At 46.6% G+C, this 20,284-nt stretch overlaps 4 protein-coding genes across 4 annotated transcripts in view; 3 read left to right on the top strand and 1 right to left on the bottom strand.

Moving 5' to 3' along the window:
• Positions 1-16,830, top strand: part of LOC125949433 (mpv17-like protein) — a 144,842-nt gene extending 128,012 nt beyond the window's left edge. Inside the window, exon 4 of the mRNA XM_049676439.1 lies at positions 16,186-16,830. Coding sequence (XP_049532396.1) covers positions 16,208-16,753 — 546 coding nt within the window. The 5' untranslated portion in view covers positions 16,186-16,207 and the 3' untranslated portion in view covers positions 16,754-16,830. The remainder of the gene's footprint in view (positions 1-16,185) is intronic.
• Positions 16,831-16,869: 39 nt separating this feature from the next.
• Positions 16,870-17,290, bottom strand: LOC125959249 (uncharacterized). The gene is made up of 2 exons (XM_049692063.1): positions 17,213-17,290; positions 16,870-17,147 (listed from the first exon to the last, which is right to left on the bottom strand). Exons 1-2 carry the CDS (start codon positions 17,288-17,290, stop codon positions 16,884-16,886), a joined length of 342 nt encoding a protein of 113 aa, XP_049548020.1. The 3' UTR covers positions 16,870-16,883.
• Positions 17,291-17,793: 503 nt separating this feature from the next.
• LOC125949443 (protein UXT homolog) lies at positions 17,794-18,386 on the top strand. The gene has a single exon (XM_049676450.1). It carries the CDS (start codon positions 17,885-17,887, stop codon positions 18,320-18,322), a length of 438 nt encoding a protein of 145 aa, XP_049532407.1. The 5' UTR covers positions 17,794-17,884; the 3' UTR covers positions 18,323-18,386.
• A 462-nt stretch (positions 18,387-18,848) lies between these two features.
• Positions 18,849-20,274, top strand: LOC125949404 (mitochondrial inner membrane protease subunit 1). The gene is made up of 2 exons (XM_049676396.1): positions 18,849-19,205; positions 19,280-20,274. The coding sequence occupies exons 1-2, from the start codon at positions 19,101-19,103 to the stop codon at positions 19,901-19,903; spliced, it is 729 nt and encodes a 242-aa protein (XP_049532353.1). The 5' UTR covers positions 18,849-19,100; the 3' UTR covers positions 19,904-20,274.
• The last annotated feature ends 10 nt before the right edge of the window (positions 20,275-20,284 follow it).

Here is a 20,284-nt window from a genome sequence, read left to right as displayed (position 1 = left end):
TTGCCAACATTTGACCAAACGACGTTATATGCTTCCCTTCGCCTGCATAATGTCTTTCACATTACCGGGGCTGCCGTATCCGGTCCGGTGGAATGATGTTGGGACTGTCACTTTGTGGCCTTTTCCGATGGTCATTCACAGTCTCCCTCTCCGGGTGGTCGAGTCCGAATCTTATCTCGCTGTCCAATTTCAATGCGCTTTCCGCTATCGGAGACGAGATCTTTCGCGAGGCCTTTGACCCCTTTTTAACCGCAGTCCCGGTGTCATTCGTCGTCGAGATCCATTTCGTATGTCGCTGCTTGGTCGCCTGTTCAAAGGAGGTCCACGACGACGACGAGAGGACACCGACAGACAGACAGAAGGGCACACATCTTGGAATGTGCATTATAATATCAATATTGATACGGTACAGTTTTATGCAAACGAGTTGGCGAGATCGTGCTCGGATGCGAACTACGCCAAGAATCGATTCCGAAACGCTTCGAACGATGAAGAGGCATCCGGGCTCTCTGCCTACTGGGTTTTAGGTAACCTTGGGTCCTGCTGGACCGAAGGGCTCTGACCCTGAAGCACGGTTCTCAGTGCGCTCGGTAGCATATTTATATGTTTGAATAAACATACAAACCGACAACAACGATGACACCGGCGAAAGGCCCCAGTGGCGGCACTGAACGGGTCGATGGCGCTGGGACTCATAAAATGGCCAACCAGTCAGCCAGCCAGCCAGCCGGATAGTCACACGGACCGATGGATGCAAAACGGATGGATTCGATGCTCTCGCGCGCTTGCGATGGGCGCCAACTCCGCTCCGGCACTGAAGTTCATTTATTTATGGCCACTATGGTCCCTCGCCAATAATAATAATAATAACAACGGCAACAGCAACAGCAGATGAATAAATAAATGTTGCTTACCCTTCCTGCCCCGACAACCCTTTGATGCATCGATGTGTCCAACCGTTTATAACGTCAAATGCATTGCATTGAGAGATAGAGAGAGGCCGCAATCGATCGATCGATCGGCATCGCACATCGCGCTTTGGCGGCACTGGACGGTGACCACACAAAGAACACAGGGACGGGGAAAATGGGAAGGGGGTTGGTGGATGGCGCTCTGATCGCAACGAAGCGAGACCGCGACCGACCGAGTCTCGGCGTCGGAAGTGAAAGCAAATCATGCATAAAATTCAAATTTCAAATATTAAATTGCCAACCAATGCGCGCGAACCGGGCAAACGGTGGGGCCCCGGAACATCATCCCGGGTCATCGCCTCTCGTTTCGATGCTTCATTAAAAATGCGTTTTTCCTGTGCTGCGGCCGTATGCAAATGCTCCGAAACATACAGAAAAAACAAAACAAAAAACCGACCGGAAATACCGGAGCCTACAGCTGCTGGTTTGTTCTCTCGTCGTTTCGAGATTCGAATGATCCCGGAGGTGGGGGGATAATTCCGGAAGGTCCGGTCCGTGGTCCGTGTATCCGTTGATTGAACTAGAAGCGACGACGAAATGATGAACACGCAAACTCGCGTAAACGTAATTATTTGATGGAGAATGGATCAAGGCCTCGTACATACGTCCTGCTTTCTGGCCATTCCCGGGAACCGGGGGGGGGGGGGGTCCTTTGGCCTTTGATTTGCTAATTTAATCGGCCTCGCGTAAAATGAAAGACACACGATAAGGAAATCTCATTTATTTCAATCTCAAATTCCCGAACCCGAAGTCGCTCCTTGGGCTTTCGACGAAATTGCCAACATCCTTTTGCCATCGCAGCAGCCTTTGCCTCTTCGGTGCCATAAATGATATCGACAAAAATCGATTCTGATTTCCCCCGGGGCCTATTGCCCGGACCGATGTGGAACCGATGCCGACGGGGTTTGATTCCATTCCATTTTTCATCATCCTCAGTCTCGACCCGGGCAGCCTTGAGGCGTGGTGTCTCTGAGAAGCCTGGTTGGTCTACAGGTCTCCTGGTGGCCCTGATCATACCGCGTTTGAAGTAGACGGGGGCTTTCTGCTCTGCATTCGGCGTTTCATCGATTTTGGGATTTTTCCTCCATCTATTTTCGTGTGCTCGTATCTCGTATCTTTTGAACCGAACACGAACCCATCGGCATCTTATGCCGAGGATCTCTGCCCTCGCATCGCAACTGCGTGGCATCCAAACCCCCGGGGTCTAGCAAACAATGGACCGCGATTTTACAATCGAAATCGATTACACACTGTTGCAGCGGGGCAATTAAAATCGATTACACACCATACGACGGAGCGATGAGGCGGCGAAGACGTCGGTCAGTTGGCTACAAAGTTACCAGAGATCGACGATCGATCAGCACGTAGTTACTCGGGAGGATCCATCCAGGTTGGAGGATTGATTGAGGCCCCTTAATTTGCGAGGGAAGAAGCATCGAGAAGCCAACAGTGAGTCAACACCTCACCAGCACACTATCAGGTGAGCATTCGAAAATGCGCAACGGATGGTGATCTCGTACCAACAATTGACCAATCGATGGCAATAAATATTGACCGTCAAGTGCCGCCATCAAACCGCTCGCTCGCTCGCTCGCTCAGCAACAAGACACTATCTCGCAAACCACACCGGGGGGGGGGGGGGGGGGGTTTCGCGGTCATCGCGCGATCCCGTAAATCAATGGAAATGGACAGGAGCCGGCAGCCGGGAGATAGTGGAATTGAAGGAAGACCATCGATGCCACTCGTTGTTATAACTGCGAAACAATAGAGTCCAGGGGCCGTAAATCGGCACCCATCGTCCGGTGGCATGACAATCCGTAATGCGTTTGCGTTGTTTCCTGGTCCCGGGCGCGGAAAAGGTATGGGATGGGTAATTAAGACACCGCACCACCACCGGCTGCAATCGAGGAATGTGTGGATTGCGTTGGATGTTGAATGCATCAATCAACCGCAGACGATGGAACGATTGTTTGGTTGTCGATGGGACGATTTTGGCCGCGGCATCAATTCCGGTGGTCATCAGGATTGTAATTATTACTTTGGAAGGCTATCCGATATAGGATTTGTTATTGTGTCTGAGCACGATTGGAAATGGATTGTTTCTTGACTGTTTCCGGTGTGCGTCAGTTTTGTTCTTTCAAAATCAATATACCGATACCGTTGCTGCATTTTGATCGCGACACATTTGCTTTAGATCGTCATATTCTCTATTGTGTTGCATCATCAATTCTCCTCGCAACCTTCTGTTACTTCTGTATAAAAAGTATTCTAGACTGATTCGAGTTCCAAATCGTCAAATGTTCGACAGAATCTCAGGCACGTCTAAGGAAATATTGACGGATTCTTCTATCCTTTGGTGCGTGCTGGAGTTTATACTCTTCAGGGTCATACACTAATGCCAAATTCGGTCATGCAATGACGATTCATCCACTCTCACGGTCCAGATGCTTCTGAAGATTGTCGAACTATTGTCGATTTGTTAAGAGATCCTAAATCTTAGTTCTCAGACCTTCGATCCGTTCGGCCGAAGGGAAAAAAATCCAGCTTCGAGGGAATGGTTTGTAGGCTCGAGCTTAAGAATCTGACTCCTAATGGTTTGGGACCTTGGAATGACAAAGCGGGGCCCTTTTTCCATTCAAATCGAAATTACGAATTACTTTATTCACAATTTTTTTGGAATTTTTATAAAAATACGGATTTCTAGGCGCTTTTCGATTTGTTCCATCTCGTATACTTCTTTTCTAGCGATCTTTTAAACTTTAAAATACATTAACTACAATGTTGCATTCCTGATCATGTTCCTTACCTCAATATTTTCAAAGATCCCTAACATTTCGAACATTATGCATTCCGTGTTCCTTCTTCTCATAAAACGTATGCTCTTTGATCGCCTAATCATGCTACCCTCGTACATTAACGGTCGACGAGGCGATGTTTATGTTTCATTTTTAGGCAAGGAATAAATATCCTGTACCAAGTATACGTGTTTGTTTAGCAAGTTCGAGATCTTCCTTCGATCTGCTGGTGGTATCTATCCTTATTTTGGTGTCATCGTTGAGGATTTGTACCAAGAGTCCCTGAAAATCATATCTTCTTGTCGTATTCTTAATACCACATGCACGAGCTATCGATTTATCACGCAGCAGTTGATCCTACAATTCCTTTTGCCATTTAAATTCCTGCTTCAGATTTTCTGCTTCTATATCTTACAAATCGACACAATCGTATCCTTGGCCTTGAATTTTACTGAAGAAAGATTCGACTTTATGATGAAACACCTCAACTCTTCATCTTCTTATCTTGACATTTTCTCTAACCGGCCAATATGTTTCCGGTATGAAATGTTGTCAACAAGCTGCTCCAATTCTTGAAGAGTGATTCTTCTTCCTATTTTCAAATAGCCTTCCATACCCTCCAGATGCTCCTTTCATTGTGGTTTTACAAATTCAAGCACATTTCGGCTATAACGGGAAACCATTTGAACACAATCTCTTTGCGCTTCTCTGGCCATAGACTTCATACAAAATTAGACTGAGAAGTGATCACACTGAGACATACTGGAATCTCCTTATATAATCCAAGCACCCGTCTGCTGTACTCTTGCTTTCCAAAACAAAACAGCATCAATCTACAATTGTTAAGCCAGAGTTAATCCACGGCTGCTGCTGACGTTTTTTTTTAAAAATCGGGTTGGTTTTTAAAATCGTTTCAAACCAACCATTTGGAAGATAAATCTCCAACCAAAAACAAAAAAAAGATCGGACAACAGGTTGCCCCCAATTTGGCCGCGACCTGGCCAAGGAGCAGCACACCGCGTCTACCGCCTGTGAAACCGTGGCCGTGATTAATCAAATGGACAGCGCGAAATAGCAAACATCTTCGTTTGCTGACGGGCACTGATGCTCGATGCAGTAGTGGAGGTGGCCACAGCGGGGCGACGGTGTCGGTCGGTGGTAGCAGCTGTTGCGAATGCTCATGTCGTGCCGCGCTGCGTGTTGGGAATGTCCTCTTATTCCTTAGACCGCTGGTCAGTTTGTCATTCGGCCAGAACAGCAAAACGTAACCGTGTCACTGGGCGTGCGGCCGTCCCAGGACCTAATTAAGTTTGAAATTCACGCGCCAAGAGTGCACACCATAACGCCTCGGGTCGCTGGCTATTCACTCGCCCAGTGGCCAGCACGCAAGCCAAACGGTCAGTCGGCCGGCTGGGAAATCGTTCGCGGAAAATAAAATGAAACCAAGAAAAAAACATGGCGATTAATCATGCCTTTCTGCATTTTAATGAGAAACGTTTTCACACTTTGTGCCCCCCCGGGGGAGGGGGTGTAGAACGTGAAGAACGAAGTCATTGTGTCGTGGCCACTGGCCGTCGACCATCGTTGCAGAAGGTGGACAAGGAATTTAGAGCAAATCGTTTCGCACTTTCGCACTCAGACGATTCGCCCTTTCGCCCCAATGAGCGCTTCATTTGTGGCTGGAATCAATGTTGTTGCTACTGCTGGTGACGTTCTCCGGATCCCTCGTCTCGAGTGGAAAGTTAATATGCGAACGTGCAATTACGTGTTCCGTTCCGTTGTTGGAATCGGAATCGAGCATCGGAAGCATCGCCTTCCAGCACGTAAAGTGCAATAAACCGATTACATCCCGCGGCGTCAGCTGCTGCTGCTGCCATCATGCAGTCAAAGCCAGGCCACGATACGATTGTTTTGTCAACAATAATCGACCACCAACCGCTGTACACCGCCACTCCAGTCCCCCCTCGTCGTTTCATATTTCATTCATCATCCGTCGTCGCATCGCCAGAGAGAGAGAGAGATTGTGTCACTCCACGCCACGACCACTCCATGGCAGCAATAAACGTGTTCACCATTCCACACAGCAGCAGCAGCAGAGGCAGCCGCAGGGGTTTAAAATAAAAACTCATAAAATAGACCACAGTGTGGCGTAGTTATGAGCAATCTACCTCTTATCGTTACCACCAGCAACAGCAATAGCAACAGCAACATGACGGCTCCACATGCTGTCACATGGCGCGCAGCCTACTTCGCGAATCGTTGTCGACGCTTCGGGGGGAGATTCCCGGTCCCTGTTCCCGGTCCAGACTTTCCAGAAGCCACTCGAGTGGCGGACAGACATCACCGTCGTCGTCGTCGTCGTTCAGTGAAACCTTGAAATTCCCGACTACTTGACGTGGACGATGACGATGCAGCGATCGCTGAGCCCCCTGGCACAACGGACTCGGCCAATCAGCTGTTGACGGTTACGGTCGCGAAGCGGTCAGCTGTTCATCAGCCGCTTGATAATCATCATCATCATCATCGTGGCCGTCGTCGTCGTCGGTCCAAAGGGGGCCTTTTTCGCTCGAATGCTATCTTGGTACGCGGCGTGTTCCCCGCCAAAATGTCAGGATGATAGGCGAGCTCAGCGTGCGGAGAGACAGTAATTAACGGCGCGTTGTCTATCGCGGTAGGAGAGCGATAGTTGCGAACCATAGATACAGGGGTCTTGGTCTTGGTCTTGGGGTCGGTAGTCATGGCATGGCGATTACACACGCTGCTGTTTAATGCGGGGCATGGGGAATGCTCGTGATGCGATAATGTGCGCCGACCGACGACGACGCCGACGCCGACGGTGCTGGTAGACGGACGGCGACCCCGGGCTCGTGATGATATACGTCGGCGTCGGCCCCGCGTTGGCGTCGCCGTGAGATCCGGTTGTTCATTATTGTTTTTTGTTTAAATTGGCCAGCAAGCTGCTAATCTGAATCACGCGCGCGCACCCCGTCACCGGAGACGCAGACGGATGTCTTAACCCTCGATGCTCGCTGCTCGAGAAGAGGGGTATTTAGTGATTGGCAGACGTGGCTAAGGGAAGGAGCAGATTGCAATCTCTCTCTCTCTCTCTGCTCTACAGGAAAAGGACGACGGTCTTAAACGGTGGCTCGTATGTTGAATGTTGACATGCAGATTCCCGGGCACGTTTTACTGATTTGATAAGCGGGATGGTCAATGAAATGTGGAATGGGTACATTTCTAGAACATTGTATTTGGGTCCGTCATTTGCCCTTTGGGTCTTGTTATATTTCAACACCAGATTACTGGGATCGTAATAAAGTGCTGGTGATTACTACATCGACACATTTTAAAAGTTCGAAGAGTAATTTATTTAGCATATTTCTGATCCTTTTCCTTCACGATTTGCTCGTGATATCTCCAAATGCTGAGTATCGTCTTCCTTCCAAATCAATTTTGCCAGCGCGTCGACTCTGATGCTCTAACCAAACATGAAGACGTTTTAAGCACTTGAAATTAATTCTAATTGCTTAAAACTGCGGCGGTTGAATGAAGGAAACAGGGGGGAGCTAGGTTTTTACTCTGTCGAATAGTTAATTTGTTCTTTATTGATGAGATACTTTTTTTTAGCATATCGTGACCATTTTTTTTTCACGTGCCACAAGACGATAATTAGTATCAAATTTCTCAAAACATCTCAGCAGAAGTGTCTTGAAAACGAAGTATCTGACAAAGCAAAATCAAACGACATCACAAAAAGGGCAAAATTGTAGACATGCTCTGCATCATAAACATGAATCACAAACTGCATCATAAAACTATTAAAAAGTCATACTCCAATATGTCGTGCACAAAAAACAACCAAATTCAAACCGTTTCATCACGAAAAATCCTCACATATAAGCTTTTGTTGAGAACAATATAACAATCATATGCTATATGTATGTTTTTTGATAAATGTTAAATCTGGTAAACAATTTCTTCGCACAACTTGCCATAACGTTCTTTGACAAAAATATTGTTATGTAAATCGAGGCATAAACACTGATTTTCCGTAGCGATAAGCTTATATTTATTATCGTTTACATATTATCGATCATTTGAATGGTTTAAACATAAAATTTAAACATTTTAAAGAACAAGCCTTTGTCAGTAGCGTCTGTTCTTTGGTCTTGGAGTTTGGAGGTTTAATTCAAGCTTTCTGAGTTTCCTTCTTCCTGCTATCAGACTTCTTTCTAGATGTTCCATCGAGTGCGCTTTCAACGCTTCGGATCACTGTCAGTTGCGTCAGTAATGAATGATGCAGCACGAAATGTGTTTTTCGTGTGGCCATTCGGTGCGGCCCTTTCATGGTTCGATGCAGTAAAGCGTGTCAAATGCGTGCCCCAGGTTTGCAGTAACAGCATAACCGGCCTTCAACCGGCCGTAACTCGGACACACTCGGCACACATTCGCTGGATCGCTGGATCAAGGGTTTTCCCTTCAAATTCGGAGACATTAAACTGTTAATTAAGCGCCTGTTGGTCTATTGTGCGCGTCTGTTCACATGCTATTTATGATGCAGCATGTTTGCAATATTTAGACCGACGGATGCATTATTTACACAAACATTTATACACGGCAAGTTATGCTGCTTCAAAAGGAAACACTTACGTTAAACCGTCCGTCCGTCCGTCGGTCCGTCGGAGTAGCTGCCAATAACGTTCACCTTGAGGCGCACACCGGCGGTCGGTGGTGATGGTGGTCAGCAATGAAATATTAATACACCGTCATAAAATCCGAAAATATCACTTAAAAAGCCATTTCAAACCGCACCACTAACACGCGCAACGTAGTCGTAGTATCTCCTCACACCGTGCCTCACATGTCCGGAATCGATGCGCAGGAGAAGCAATAAGCGTGTACCGCCGTTCTGCGTCTCTTCCTCGCTGGAGAACAACCAGCAAAAGCTTCTCTCGAATCCGATTTTGCACCTTCGCGAAATCACCCGCCAGTGTGCGTGTGTGCGAGGTGAGGTAGTATCCACCTTTAGTGGCCATCGGTCGTAAAATATCCCACCATCTTCACGCGGCTAACGTGGAATGGTGTGAAGAATCGAAGTGAAAAGCAAAACGTGTCCGTGGCATTCGATAATACATATCATTCGCCCGGTCCCGGCGAGCGGCACGATGCCACGGAGTTGCCAGTTCCGCGCCAGCGGCAACCGAGGCCAACGCGTACACCCCGAAAGGAGGCACGCACAGCCCAAAAGGTCGGCAGCAGCACCATTGGCACAAACGATCATTGTCGCACCTCGGCGCACCTCGGGTTCAGAGCATCGGCATCGGCGGAGAGGGCACCGGCATCGTGACCAGGGGTGAGGGAACGGTTCCGCGCGCCACACCGGACTCACATGAGACCAGCATTAAACATAATTAATTTTATTCCCCATAAATAAGTGCGGCTTTCATAAATATTGCAAAATGGAATCGCCAGCATCGGAGGATCGGAGCGGCTCGGTGCGGCTCCATTTAAATTCGTTAAAGCTTCGATTCGAAGGCCGTGAACACCGGGGACATTGACGTGGAGCTGCCCGGGACCTGGAAAATGCAAAATCGGACGGCCATTTCGTCGTTTCGGAAGCGAAGCGGATGATGCGAGGTTCGTGCGCTTCGACCAAAGGATTCCGCGACCATCCATCGATCCACACTTTGCATATGCGCCTGTGCGGCGCAAGGGCCAACCAAACCCGCTCGGAGCCGGTGCGAAATGTTCGCGAAATGACCGCTTTTATGGCTAACGTAATTATGATAGTGCCTGAGTCCGGAGCGTGCCTCTTCGTTCGATTCCGGGCCCGATCTGATGCGTGGCTTCCGTACCCTTTACGGTTCTGCTTTTGGACAAAATTACTTTACCGATTCCGATAACAACCGGGTCGTTGGATGACGATGACGACGACGACGACGACGACGATGGGCCAATTACCCGGGGGCCCGAGGGTCACCGTTTTATGCTCGCTGGATCAAATGTTATCGCTTTTTAAACTGCGAAGCGAAACTGCCGTTACAGGCGCATCGGCGCATCCGTTTCGCTTCGTGCCCCGCTGTCAATTGGCGCTTTGCTCCGTTCCTTTCCCGATTTCCGGTTCGATCCCTTGTATAACGACCGTTCGACCGTTCGTCGAAACTAATAACGGCACCTGGAGCACACGGCCATTTGAATGAGCCCCTTTCGGAGGGTAGCTTCTAGGGATCATGTGCCGGGGTAGGGGGAATCGATGGTCGCGCTGCGGGATGCAGGTTGATTAAATATTTCATTTTTGTACCACAGACATCGGCTATTCCCGGAACAGGATGATACGTCGCGATTCGCAGGTCGCTTGTGGTTCTTTTTGGGGGAAAATGAAACGAAGCAAAGTGGCAATCTGCTTGTCATTCACGCGTGGTATTTGCTTTGCATTAGATGAGCGAATTGGATTATATAGGTCAGTGGTGGCCTGCCTGCGGCCCCGATGATTGAGTTTCAAATAAATAAATTATGACAACAAAGAATTGATTTGAATTGTAATAACTAAATATTATACAAACTGTTCTTTGTCTCCCGGTCTTTGTACAGTTTGAACTACAGTTTTTACTACTGTGTCCAAAAAGTAAGGTGACACGGTGTTCAAATTGCCCGCGTAAAGTGATATCTTTAATTTTGTATTTTTTATAGGTTGTCAGCACTGTTATTGACAACCATGGCAAGTTTCACGTTAAAATATTCACTAGTGTTTGAGATACGTATTTTTTGTGAACTGCTGAAAGTGCATTCTTCGTTTTTCTCCATGTCTCAAATTTTTAAGCAAAGAATTTGCATTAAAAATATTTTTTCTGCTGCGAATATACCAATGCGAATGGTACAGAATGCCTTTAGTGACGATACTACGTCAAAAAAATATATTTACAGTTGGTGGAAAGACTTCCAGGAGGGTCGGGAACGTCTTGAAGAGGAAGATTGCTCAAGACGACCACCAACGACAATCGATGTAGCTCACGTCCAAAAAATCAAAGATTTGGTGTTGGAAAACCGTTGATTAACAACAAGAGACTTTGCTGATGATATTGGCATATCAGACATATCCGCTAATTACATTTTGAAGGATCTTTTTCATCTCAAGCGTGTTAGCGCTCGATCACGATAATGCATCATCTCAAACTTCGTTGGTTTTCTGTGACTTTTTTGCCAATATTTTCACTCGTGTCGTTCCAATTAAACCGTATGCGCCTGATTTGGTTACAGTTGGTTTCTGGCTATTAGACAAGCCCTAAATTTCGTTCGGGGACACTGTTTTGTCACCTTGTCTAATGTCACCTTACTTTTTGGACACAGTAGTATATTAAAAGGACAGCGATTTATATCATGCTTAGTTGGCACAAAACATTGGAAAGTAAACTGCCTAATAAACTGCGAACCTAATAAATAATTCCATGGAGGAATACATAATTACCATCTGATTCATTTTCCTGCCGGTGACTATGTACAAAATATCACCAATCTACCTATTTGCCAGCAGCCCCAACTCAAATGTTCAAACTAATCTACGTGCATTTATGGTTTCTCTGTGGAAAATTACCTTCCTGGATGGAGATGAATGAACATGTTTCATTAGATTTTCGATAACTTGTAATGCAGCAGTACAAATTGAGCGATAGCTACATTTTAATGCACCGATATCACAATACATAAGCGAGTGTAACGAAATCAGAAGAAAGGTTTTCGAGGTTTATCAGAATGTAAAACGATTGCGCAAATGTTTACTGAATATACTACTGTGTAATGTGTAGACGCTAAAAACGCTAGATAGGAAATCGAAGAAAACTAATGGAAATTAAACAGGAACAGATTCAGATCCCAGGGGCACAATTTAAAAGGTCAATATAAAATATTTAGTCAAAAGAAACTATGAGGGGATCTGCCGATGTTCGTTTTCCTATAGCATCGGTGTAAATCCTCATTTTCGACCAGCATTACGTTATCGATTGAAGTTGAAAAGTTACGGATGAAATGGGGTAATTATTGTTTATCGTTGGAATAGATACGAGAGGTGGTTATTGGAACAAATTGAAATGAAAGTAACGTCGGCTTTATATTCCAATGAAGGGCACTATTTTGATTGAATCACATTATTTAAAAAAAATAAGAAAAAAACACAGTTGTAGTAGATAATATCCGCTCGTAGATCGGTATGAATGGGACTTGTTGATGTTTCAAAAGGAATTGATGTAGAAAGCAAATCAGAATGTGAAAAAATAGGAATTGATTCATCTGAATCATAGAAATCGTTTTGATCTATTGAATTACTGATACATAAATCATTTTTAATGCAAAAACTATGTCTGCTATCATTGACAAAGATCGTAACGCTTAAAACTATATTTCAATTTCCATTGAAACTAACTTTATAGACTCTCTTCACTGATCTCACATCTTACCGCTCACAGTTACTCAAAGTGCAAGGCCACACGGAAAGGATTGTGAGCATAAATAATCCGTCTTCTACCTTCCCCAGTACTTCAATTGAAGCCCACTCTATTTGGAAAGGAGCTATCGTCCGTCCCTTCCTCCCCATGTCCCTCCCTTCCCCCCATGCAGCATGTTTCACATTCACCTAACTTTGCACAAAAGCCGTTAATCAACATTTGCGCCTCGGAAGCCAAACAACACAATTGAGGCATCTGCTACACTGGCTGGCTGGTTGGCTGGCGCATGGCGGCATGAATGAGGGATTACTTTTGACGCTGCAAACGGCATGTAATGCTGATGTTGCTGCCGTGCTATTGTTTCACTCCCGAACAGGCCTCTCCTCTGTCCTATGCCGTGCGAACTGTATGCGAAACGAAACAGCATGCCGATCAATAATTGTTGCAAACACATACACACACGCACGCACGCTCGTACAGAACAGCACAAAATAGAGGGTTTCCTGCGGGCTTGAGGTTGCAACAAACGAAACAAAAAATGAATGAAAGATAAAAAGCAAAATAATCCCAGGTAATTTATGATATCGGGCAATGGATGCGGCAGCTGAGCCTGTGCCTCTCGCCAGTGCGGCCATGATGAGCGCACGTGATCCGGGGTGCGGTGCCGCACCAGTGCCAGTGGGGTGCGTACCCACTCCGGCTGTCAGAACAATTAATTCATCAGCTCACATATGATTAAATGAACGTTAATTGTGAAACCATGCGCACCACGACGAGCGCATTGCGAACTGACGGCGTCAAACTAACCAACCCCACCACAGTCGCCACGGTATGCATCAAATCGCTCTCTCTCAGTTGCCATGACGATTATTCGTGCAATGCATGCATGCACGCACGCACGCACGCACAAACGAACGGTGACAAGATGCCGTTCGTTCAATCGCGCGCGAGAGATACGCGACATCGCGAACCATTTATTAATAAAATCTGGACCACGTAAATACGTTCCATTTGCATGACCGTGAGGGACGCGGATAGTGATTTGCGGTGCTCTGGTCTCACATTTTCCACGACGCCTCCGGAGAATCCACGTGATGGGCACCACCCCATCGGCTACACACATCTACACTTCAAATACCCCTTTTTCTCATGCCAAGAAATGGCACGTGCTGCTTGACGGGTGGTTTGTGGGACATTGGAGACCGGAAAATGGCATCTAAACTCACGGGAAAATCCCCATCTCCATGCGCATCATCTTGAGAAGCACAATTCTAGTCTGTCGGTGACACACACACACACTCCGGGGTTGTGGGAGTGTGGATTGTGAACAACAACAGAGATTTGCATTTACGATTAGCATACGATCGGAGGGTGCATTGATGGCTTCATCTGAGAACCATCCGGTGTGACCTCCGTTTGGGATTAAGATGATGACATGGATGCGCTCGTTGTAGGGTCATCCAAAGGGACGTTTCCTAAGAATCGAACATTTTATCTCCTAAGCAGACGTCTTCGTCGAGGAACATTCTTATTCCCTGACGGAAATGTAATGTTCCTCATCTCTGGATAGTAATTTGGGAAAGTTGGACGCACAGCACCCAATGGATGACATGCATGAACAGTGAGGGATGCAAATATGTGTAATTACCACCGTGTTATGTGGTGCAGCAATGATAGCCCCCCAGTTCCGTCCTTCAACACCGGCATCACAAATATCGATCGATCGGATGTCAACCCTTCCCAGGGCTGCTGCTGCTGCTGCTGCTGCTGCTGCGGTTCACCCTTCGTCAGTCTCGCCGCACACTTGGATGGCTGGAATGTGTCATTACAACATGCATTACATATTTGCCCATTCAACGCGCCCATCCGAGTTGGTCAGCAGATGAGATGTAGATAAATAGATCGGAATCAGTCCGGACCGGCCGGTGGGGGTCGAGGGGACGGATCATATGCACAGCTGTATAGCGGCAGCATTCCACGGTTCCACTCACGGTTGCTCTTTGTGCTGGAGTGACGACGACGATGATGATGATGATGATGGATATTGCAGAAGAGATGGCGTTGACAGTGGGCATCATCGTCGTCGTCGTCATGACCATTACCGTTCTCGAGTTTTGCTCGGTCGCGAGGCCAAGCGACAATTGGAACACGTTCGCTGTCCATGTTCCAAACAGGCGCGGGTGGGGGGGTCGAGAATGTAATTTTTAGCGAACGAAGACATTCGAAACTTTGAACGGCGACAGAGAGGGAATGATGTTTGCTATAACATCTCCACGTAACCGTCGACCAACAACGTCGTCGTCGTTGTCGTCGTCGTCGTCGCCTGCTAAATAATGCACAAGAAAATGGTGTTGGGTAACATGTTTGGTCGCCATTTCTCCTTCCAGAATCGCTTCGCTTCTTCGTGAGTGCGTCCGTTAAGGTGGTCGTCGTCGTGGTCGTCGAGCGAAGAGGAGAGGATGGTGGTTAAGAGGAACGATGTAACGAGAAGTTCGTTCCTGTTCTGAATAATAAATTATTACTTCGATAAGCACAGCGCAAACAAGCGGCACAGCGGCATTACCTTCCCTGGCCCTCCACGATTGGCAAACATTTGCATACACGAGAGAGAGAGAAAAGGAGAGAGAGAGACTTTGTCGTTGTCTTGGCCGCACGCAAACGATGGACAAACTACTACCTACGTTCTACACTCTTCAAGTGATGGTTCTGACCCCATCACGGGTGGTTCTGATCCCTCGGCATATTCACCTCCATCCCCCTTGGCCGTGGCAAGAAACGGAGGCGGAGTAGCACACTCCCACACACGGACATACAAAAAAAAACATACACACACAAAAATGCGATCCCTGCCTTTCCCGGTTCGATAGCAAAAAGTGGGACAGATAACCCGTGGGGATACGCAACTGCATAAATTAGAAAACTTTTTCCCAACCAAACTCCTCAAGACAATGTGCAATTATTAAACCGCCCTCGAGAACCGCAGGAGAAAGGGTTTCTCGGCACTATCGTGCCCATCCGGTGTCCTACGTAGTAGTAGCTTTGCTTGTTGTCTGGCCTCGGGACCGACCCCTGGATCAATAAAGGACGAATCTAATTTTCCGTGCTCCAACTATTGGCAAAGTTAGCGGGGGGAATAGACCACTCCATCAAGATAAGAAAAAGAAAAAAGTTAAACCCAACGAAGGGTTGAAAGTCCTTGGTTTGTGCGAATCTTATGCTCTACTTAGCGTGAAGCTGTTGTAAGGCTTTCTCTTAACTATTACCATAACTAGTTTTCGTAACGAGGAACGGCGAATTTTATCAGGTTACTAGATATTTTTATTCGAAGTATTTGAAATCCTGAGATGCAATAACTTTAAGAACTCGATTTTCTGTTTGGTTAAAGTTGTTTTAATATTAATTTCTACTAACTCATAAATGTGTATGATTTTGGAGAGGTTGATCTACATAATATTTAATTCATTCATTTACTTCCTACATCCGCACATCCTACATTGTAATATTTTTAAAGGGCGCTACACGCCCAAGCATCCGTGCCGTTACATAATTTTCATTTACGCTCACCTTCACGTGGCCACCGTACGCCCGAAGCCAAGGCCTTGAACCTGTCCCGTGACCGACAAAACGACACGACAGAACGGGGTCGCGCTCGCTGTTGCGCGTCTCGCGACATTCGCCACTCCCGCCACTCACCAAACGGACCAACAACGGGACCCACCGCACGGGCCCAGAACAGGAGGACCCGGCCCCGGACCCCGGACAGACGAACAAACGGACGGACGAACGACAAGATGGTGTACTTTAATTTTATTGATTTTTTATTGCGCCTCCAGTGCCATGGTGACGGGCTACTGTGCGCGCTCGAAATTAAATAAACAATCCGCATCACCACCAGCAGCGGCGGCGACTGCAATAAAGTGTTTCTTTACGTCATTCTCCATAGTTTCTTGGTATTTTTTTTTTCGCTCGTTTCGTTCCCAGACTACAGCACAAGAGCGGCAAGATGTGGTGGAAGTTCATCCAGGAGATTACCAACGAGTACAAGATCCTGCGGGGCATGATCGCCTATTCCGCCCTGTGGCCCTTCGGTTGTCTTATCCAGCAGACGTTCGAAGGGAAGCGGCTCCACAACTACGACTGGGAGCGATGCCTGCGGTACAGCCTTTACGGTACGTTCGTTTCGGCCCCAATGCTTTATTCGTGGATGCGCTGTGCCAACATCATGTGGCCACGGACGGATTTTCGGTCGTCGTTGGCCAAAGCGTTCACGGAACAGGCCGCCTACGATCCGTTTGCGATCGTGTTCTTTTTCTACGGGATGAGCATTCTGGAGCGCAAATCGCAACAGCAGGCCGGTGATGAGGTGCTGGCCAAGTTCTGGGATACCTACAAGGTCGGCTTTTTCTACTGGCCCGTGGCGCAAACGTTCAACTTTTCGCTCATCAAACCAAAGAACCAGATCGTCGTGGCCGGCTTTTTCAGCCTTATCTGGACCACCTTCCTGGCGTTTGTCAAGACGCAACCGAAGGCGATCGAGCAGGCCCAATAGAAGGAAGTGCTCTGAACTCATCTGTAGTCCGTCCATAAGCTAGATAGCGTCCGTGATAATAAATTCGATAATGTAGATCACCGTATTGGTTGCTGTTTTGCTTTAATTAGACATAGAAACTGTTACTGCGTTACAGGGCATGTCCCGGTCCTTCTTTCTCCGATTGACGGGACAGCTTCCGTTCCGGTGTTGCCGCTATAACCTGCTCGGTAAGGCCATCCAGCAAGGCGGGAATGATGCGCTCACCGACCGATATGATCAAATCGGCAATTTTCTCCACCCGTTGAATGTCGCTGATTACGGGAATGCTGGCACGGTTCACTTCACCGGAATTGCCGGAAATATCCAGCTCCGCTCCTGCCGACAACATATCACGCTTCATCCGCTGCTCAATCTGAGGGGATGGGGAAGTTAACAATCACCGAGATGTTGACTGCAAGTGTGATTTGGATTACTTACTGCAAGTCCATGTCCTTCGCTGGCTAGGAGAGCGACCGCCAGTGATAGCCAGAGCAAGATGTACTTACGGCGGATCATTTTTCAATTGTCGTGTATCGTCGAGGAATGGTTGATGTTTTTATACAAAGTATCTGCATCGGAGAGTGCGTTTATCAAGATAGAAGTAATTTTCGTTAATTTTCCATATCGTGTCGTGCGTGAGTAAATATTGTTTCATTTAATGAGCGGTAAACGGTGTATGATAAGGGCACTTTCGGATAACGATTCCGAATAGTCTTCAAATAGCCGCGTGTACCGCATGAACGGTATCTTTTTTCAGTTCGCCAGTTTAGCAATTGTAGAATCTACGTCCTCATTATCTATTCGGCGGGATAAAAAATAATTCTGTAAGAAAAATTAACGAGCAAATTGAACCGAAATTTCTGAAAATATGTTTGGTGCATGCGCCCTAGTCGTATATTAGTTGTATAATGTTTGTTGCGTCTGTTACTCGACTTATATCTCAGTTACTAATTCCTGTCTCTGTTGTTTGTTTTGATTTCCCGTCACTGTTGTTTGTTTTGATTTCCCGTCGACCGCGAAAAATATTTTCGCGATTTTCTCCAGGAATTCAGCGAATATTTCTTGTTTTAAGTATTTCCCGAAGTGATTTTAGGTCTCACACAAATCGCCATGAAATCGGCCTCATCGGAGAAGGTGGAAATCTTCATTCACGAGCATCTCCGGGAAGATTTGCGAGTGTACGAAGCGCAGTTGAAGGAGCTCAACGCGGAGATTTTGGAGTATGTTCAGCTGAAAACCATGATCGAAAGCATCCTGAAGAACAAAGCGAACGGCGAAGGATTCAAAACGCAAGTCAACATCGGCGGAAACATGTTCATGAAGGCACGCGCCGACAACGTGGACCGACTGCTGGTGGACGTGGGGCTGAAAGTGTTTGTAGAATTTACCATCGAAGAGGCTCTCCGATTTGTGGACTTGCGAGTGCGGATCCTGACCAAACAGGCCGATGTTGTGCGAGACAAAAGCATCGAGACGAAGGCTCACATTAAACTGGCGCTGCTGGTGATTGGAGATTCCCAACGATTACATACGAGAGACGATCGGTGAACACGCCCGTTGCAGAAAGGCATCGAACGTTGTAACCTGTACAAATAAAAAGCGATAAGTTTTCATCTTGGTTCATGTTTCTTGTTCGAAAAGAATGGAAAGAAACCGTATTCTAGATTGATAATTTTATTCCTTGGCCCCGGTTTCTTCCTTCTTCGCTAGTTGCTCGTTGGTTGCTTCGATCATGTTGGCATTGAAACTGAAAATATTGCAAAAGAAGGAAAAGTCCATATAATTGCTATAATAATCAGGAAAATACTTTACGAAATGGGGTTATTCATGCAGTGCCCCTAGCTGTAGTTTTTAGACGTTTTGCAAAGAATGAAACTAGTTCAAAACTTGTTCAACAATGTATATTTTTCCATTAACTATTTGCAAAATTATGCAGAATTCTGTACCGTTATGGTGTTCAACCACTCTCCAGTACGACGACGGTCGTAAAAAACGGTCTTTCAAATTTTCAAATTTGGATTCCCGAGCCGTAGAGTATAAATTAGACCTCGATAGTTCGAAACGTAAACAAACGCGTTTTTTGTCTTCGCCTCAAAAAGTGGAAAGTCCTTAAAAATCTGCTTAATTCCTACTTATTTTAAATTATTTCGTGTCCGATAAGAGTGAATTAGAGCTATTTGCAACTTCTGTCATCGATTTTGTTGGATAACGCAGTCCGAAAAGTGGAGAACCACAGCGCCAACAATACCGGGCTGAAAACACGAAAAAGGATTCTAAATCCTTTTACAACGCCACTGGAACTAACTCTCAATCAACCCTAGAGAGTATGAATCTTAACTTACTTTCCAAAGCGCTCGGAGTCTGCGGATACGTGATTCAGTATGGCTGTATTACCCACTGCACCTTCGAATACATCGGCGATTTCGTTGTCGTAAGTCCCGAAACATGGTTTATGTAATCGACACCGTTTTGTGAAACTCACCTGCGATTTCCCTTTTTTTACAGTGTGTTGGACCATCGATGGAACCGACGCTAACCACTAACAACGTCCTCGTTACAGACCGGATTACACCTCGCCTTTCGAAGCTGCAGCGCGGAGATATCATTATAACGAAGAGCCCCACAAATCCGGTGCAGCACGTTTGCAAACGCATCATCGGGATGCCGGGAGATCGCATAATGACCAAGGCATCCTTTAATCTGAATCCCCTCTCCAACACGCACACCATTTACACTACGGTCATACCATCTCCGAACCCTTCGGAAGAAAATCCGGCAACCACGACCAAAGCACTCAGCGCAACAGTCGCCAAGTTACGGGAAAAGGTGGACTTTGTAAGCAGCTCTGTCGATGAAACGCCGACGGCACCACTATCTGGTTCGAACACTAGCCACGAACAGGATATCTATGAACAGGAAGAATTCGAAACGACCCTCTCAACGATGGGCCACGGAGGTGAGCCTAGAACCAGCATCGTAACGGTACCGCGAGGCCACCTGTGGATCGAGGGCGATAATGTGCAAAACAGTTCCGATTCTCGTAATTACGGACCGGTGCCGATCGGTCTCGTGAAAAGTCGAGCCATTTGCCGGTTGTGGCCGTTGAGTGAGTTCAAATTCTTCATCTGAGCGGCTGCACTGATGCCAGAATCGGTAGAACGTTGAATGATATTAAAGACCGTGCTGGTTATTGTTGGTTATGAGCAGTTCTGTGAGTCTCCGTGTAACTGAAACTATGCACCAGATTGCCTATTTATTATAGTTCTGCCAGATTTGCGTTCCAAAAGATAAATCACCGCAAGAGAACTCCATGTTACGATGCTTTGCTTGCTTCGATTTGAAGGAAATTTCTCCAAGCCGACGTAGACTTCTTATTAAAAGATCAAAGGAGACTGGATAAAAGTAGGCAACAGTGTTGCCTGTTCTGGCCAAGCAGAACAAGAGATTAATGGTGGTAATAAATGTTTTTCCCCTTGTTAAATGACTTCTATGTGAATGGCAGTCTACGCA

This window comes from Anopheles darlingi, chromosome 2 (assembly GCF_943734745.1).
Source record: "Anopheles darlingi chromosome 2, idAnoDarlMG_H_01, whole genome shotgun sequence".
NCBI lineage: Eukaryota > Metazoa > Arthropoda > Insecta > Diptera > Culicidae > Anopheles > Anopheles darlingi.
Note: the sequence above shows the minus strand (reverse complement) of the source record. Positions and strands in the feature narration are given on the sequence as shown.

Coding starts and splice junctions, on each gene's coding strand:
- LOC125959249 (XM_049692063.1), bottom strand. CDS start 17,290: ATGATCCGCCGTAAGTACATCTTGCTCTGGCTATCACTGGCGGTCGCT. Junction 17,148..17,212: donor GCGAAGGACATGGACTTGCA/GTAAGTAATCCA, acceptor CCATCCCCTCAG/ATTGAGCAGCGGATGAAGCG.
- LOC125949443 (XM_049676450.1), top strand. CDS start 17,885: ATGAAATCGGCCTCATCGGAGAAGGTGGAAATCTTCATTCACGAGCAT.
- LOC125949404 (XM_049676396.1), top strand. CDS start 19,101: ATGAATCTTAACTTACTTTCCAAAGCGCTCGGAGTCTGCGGATACGTG. Junction 19,206..19,279: donor ACATCGGCGATTTCGTTGTC/GTAAGTCCCGAA, acceptor CTTTTTTTACAG/TGTGTTGGACCATCGATGGA.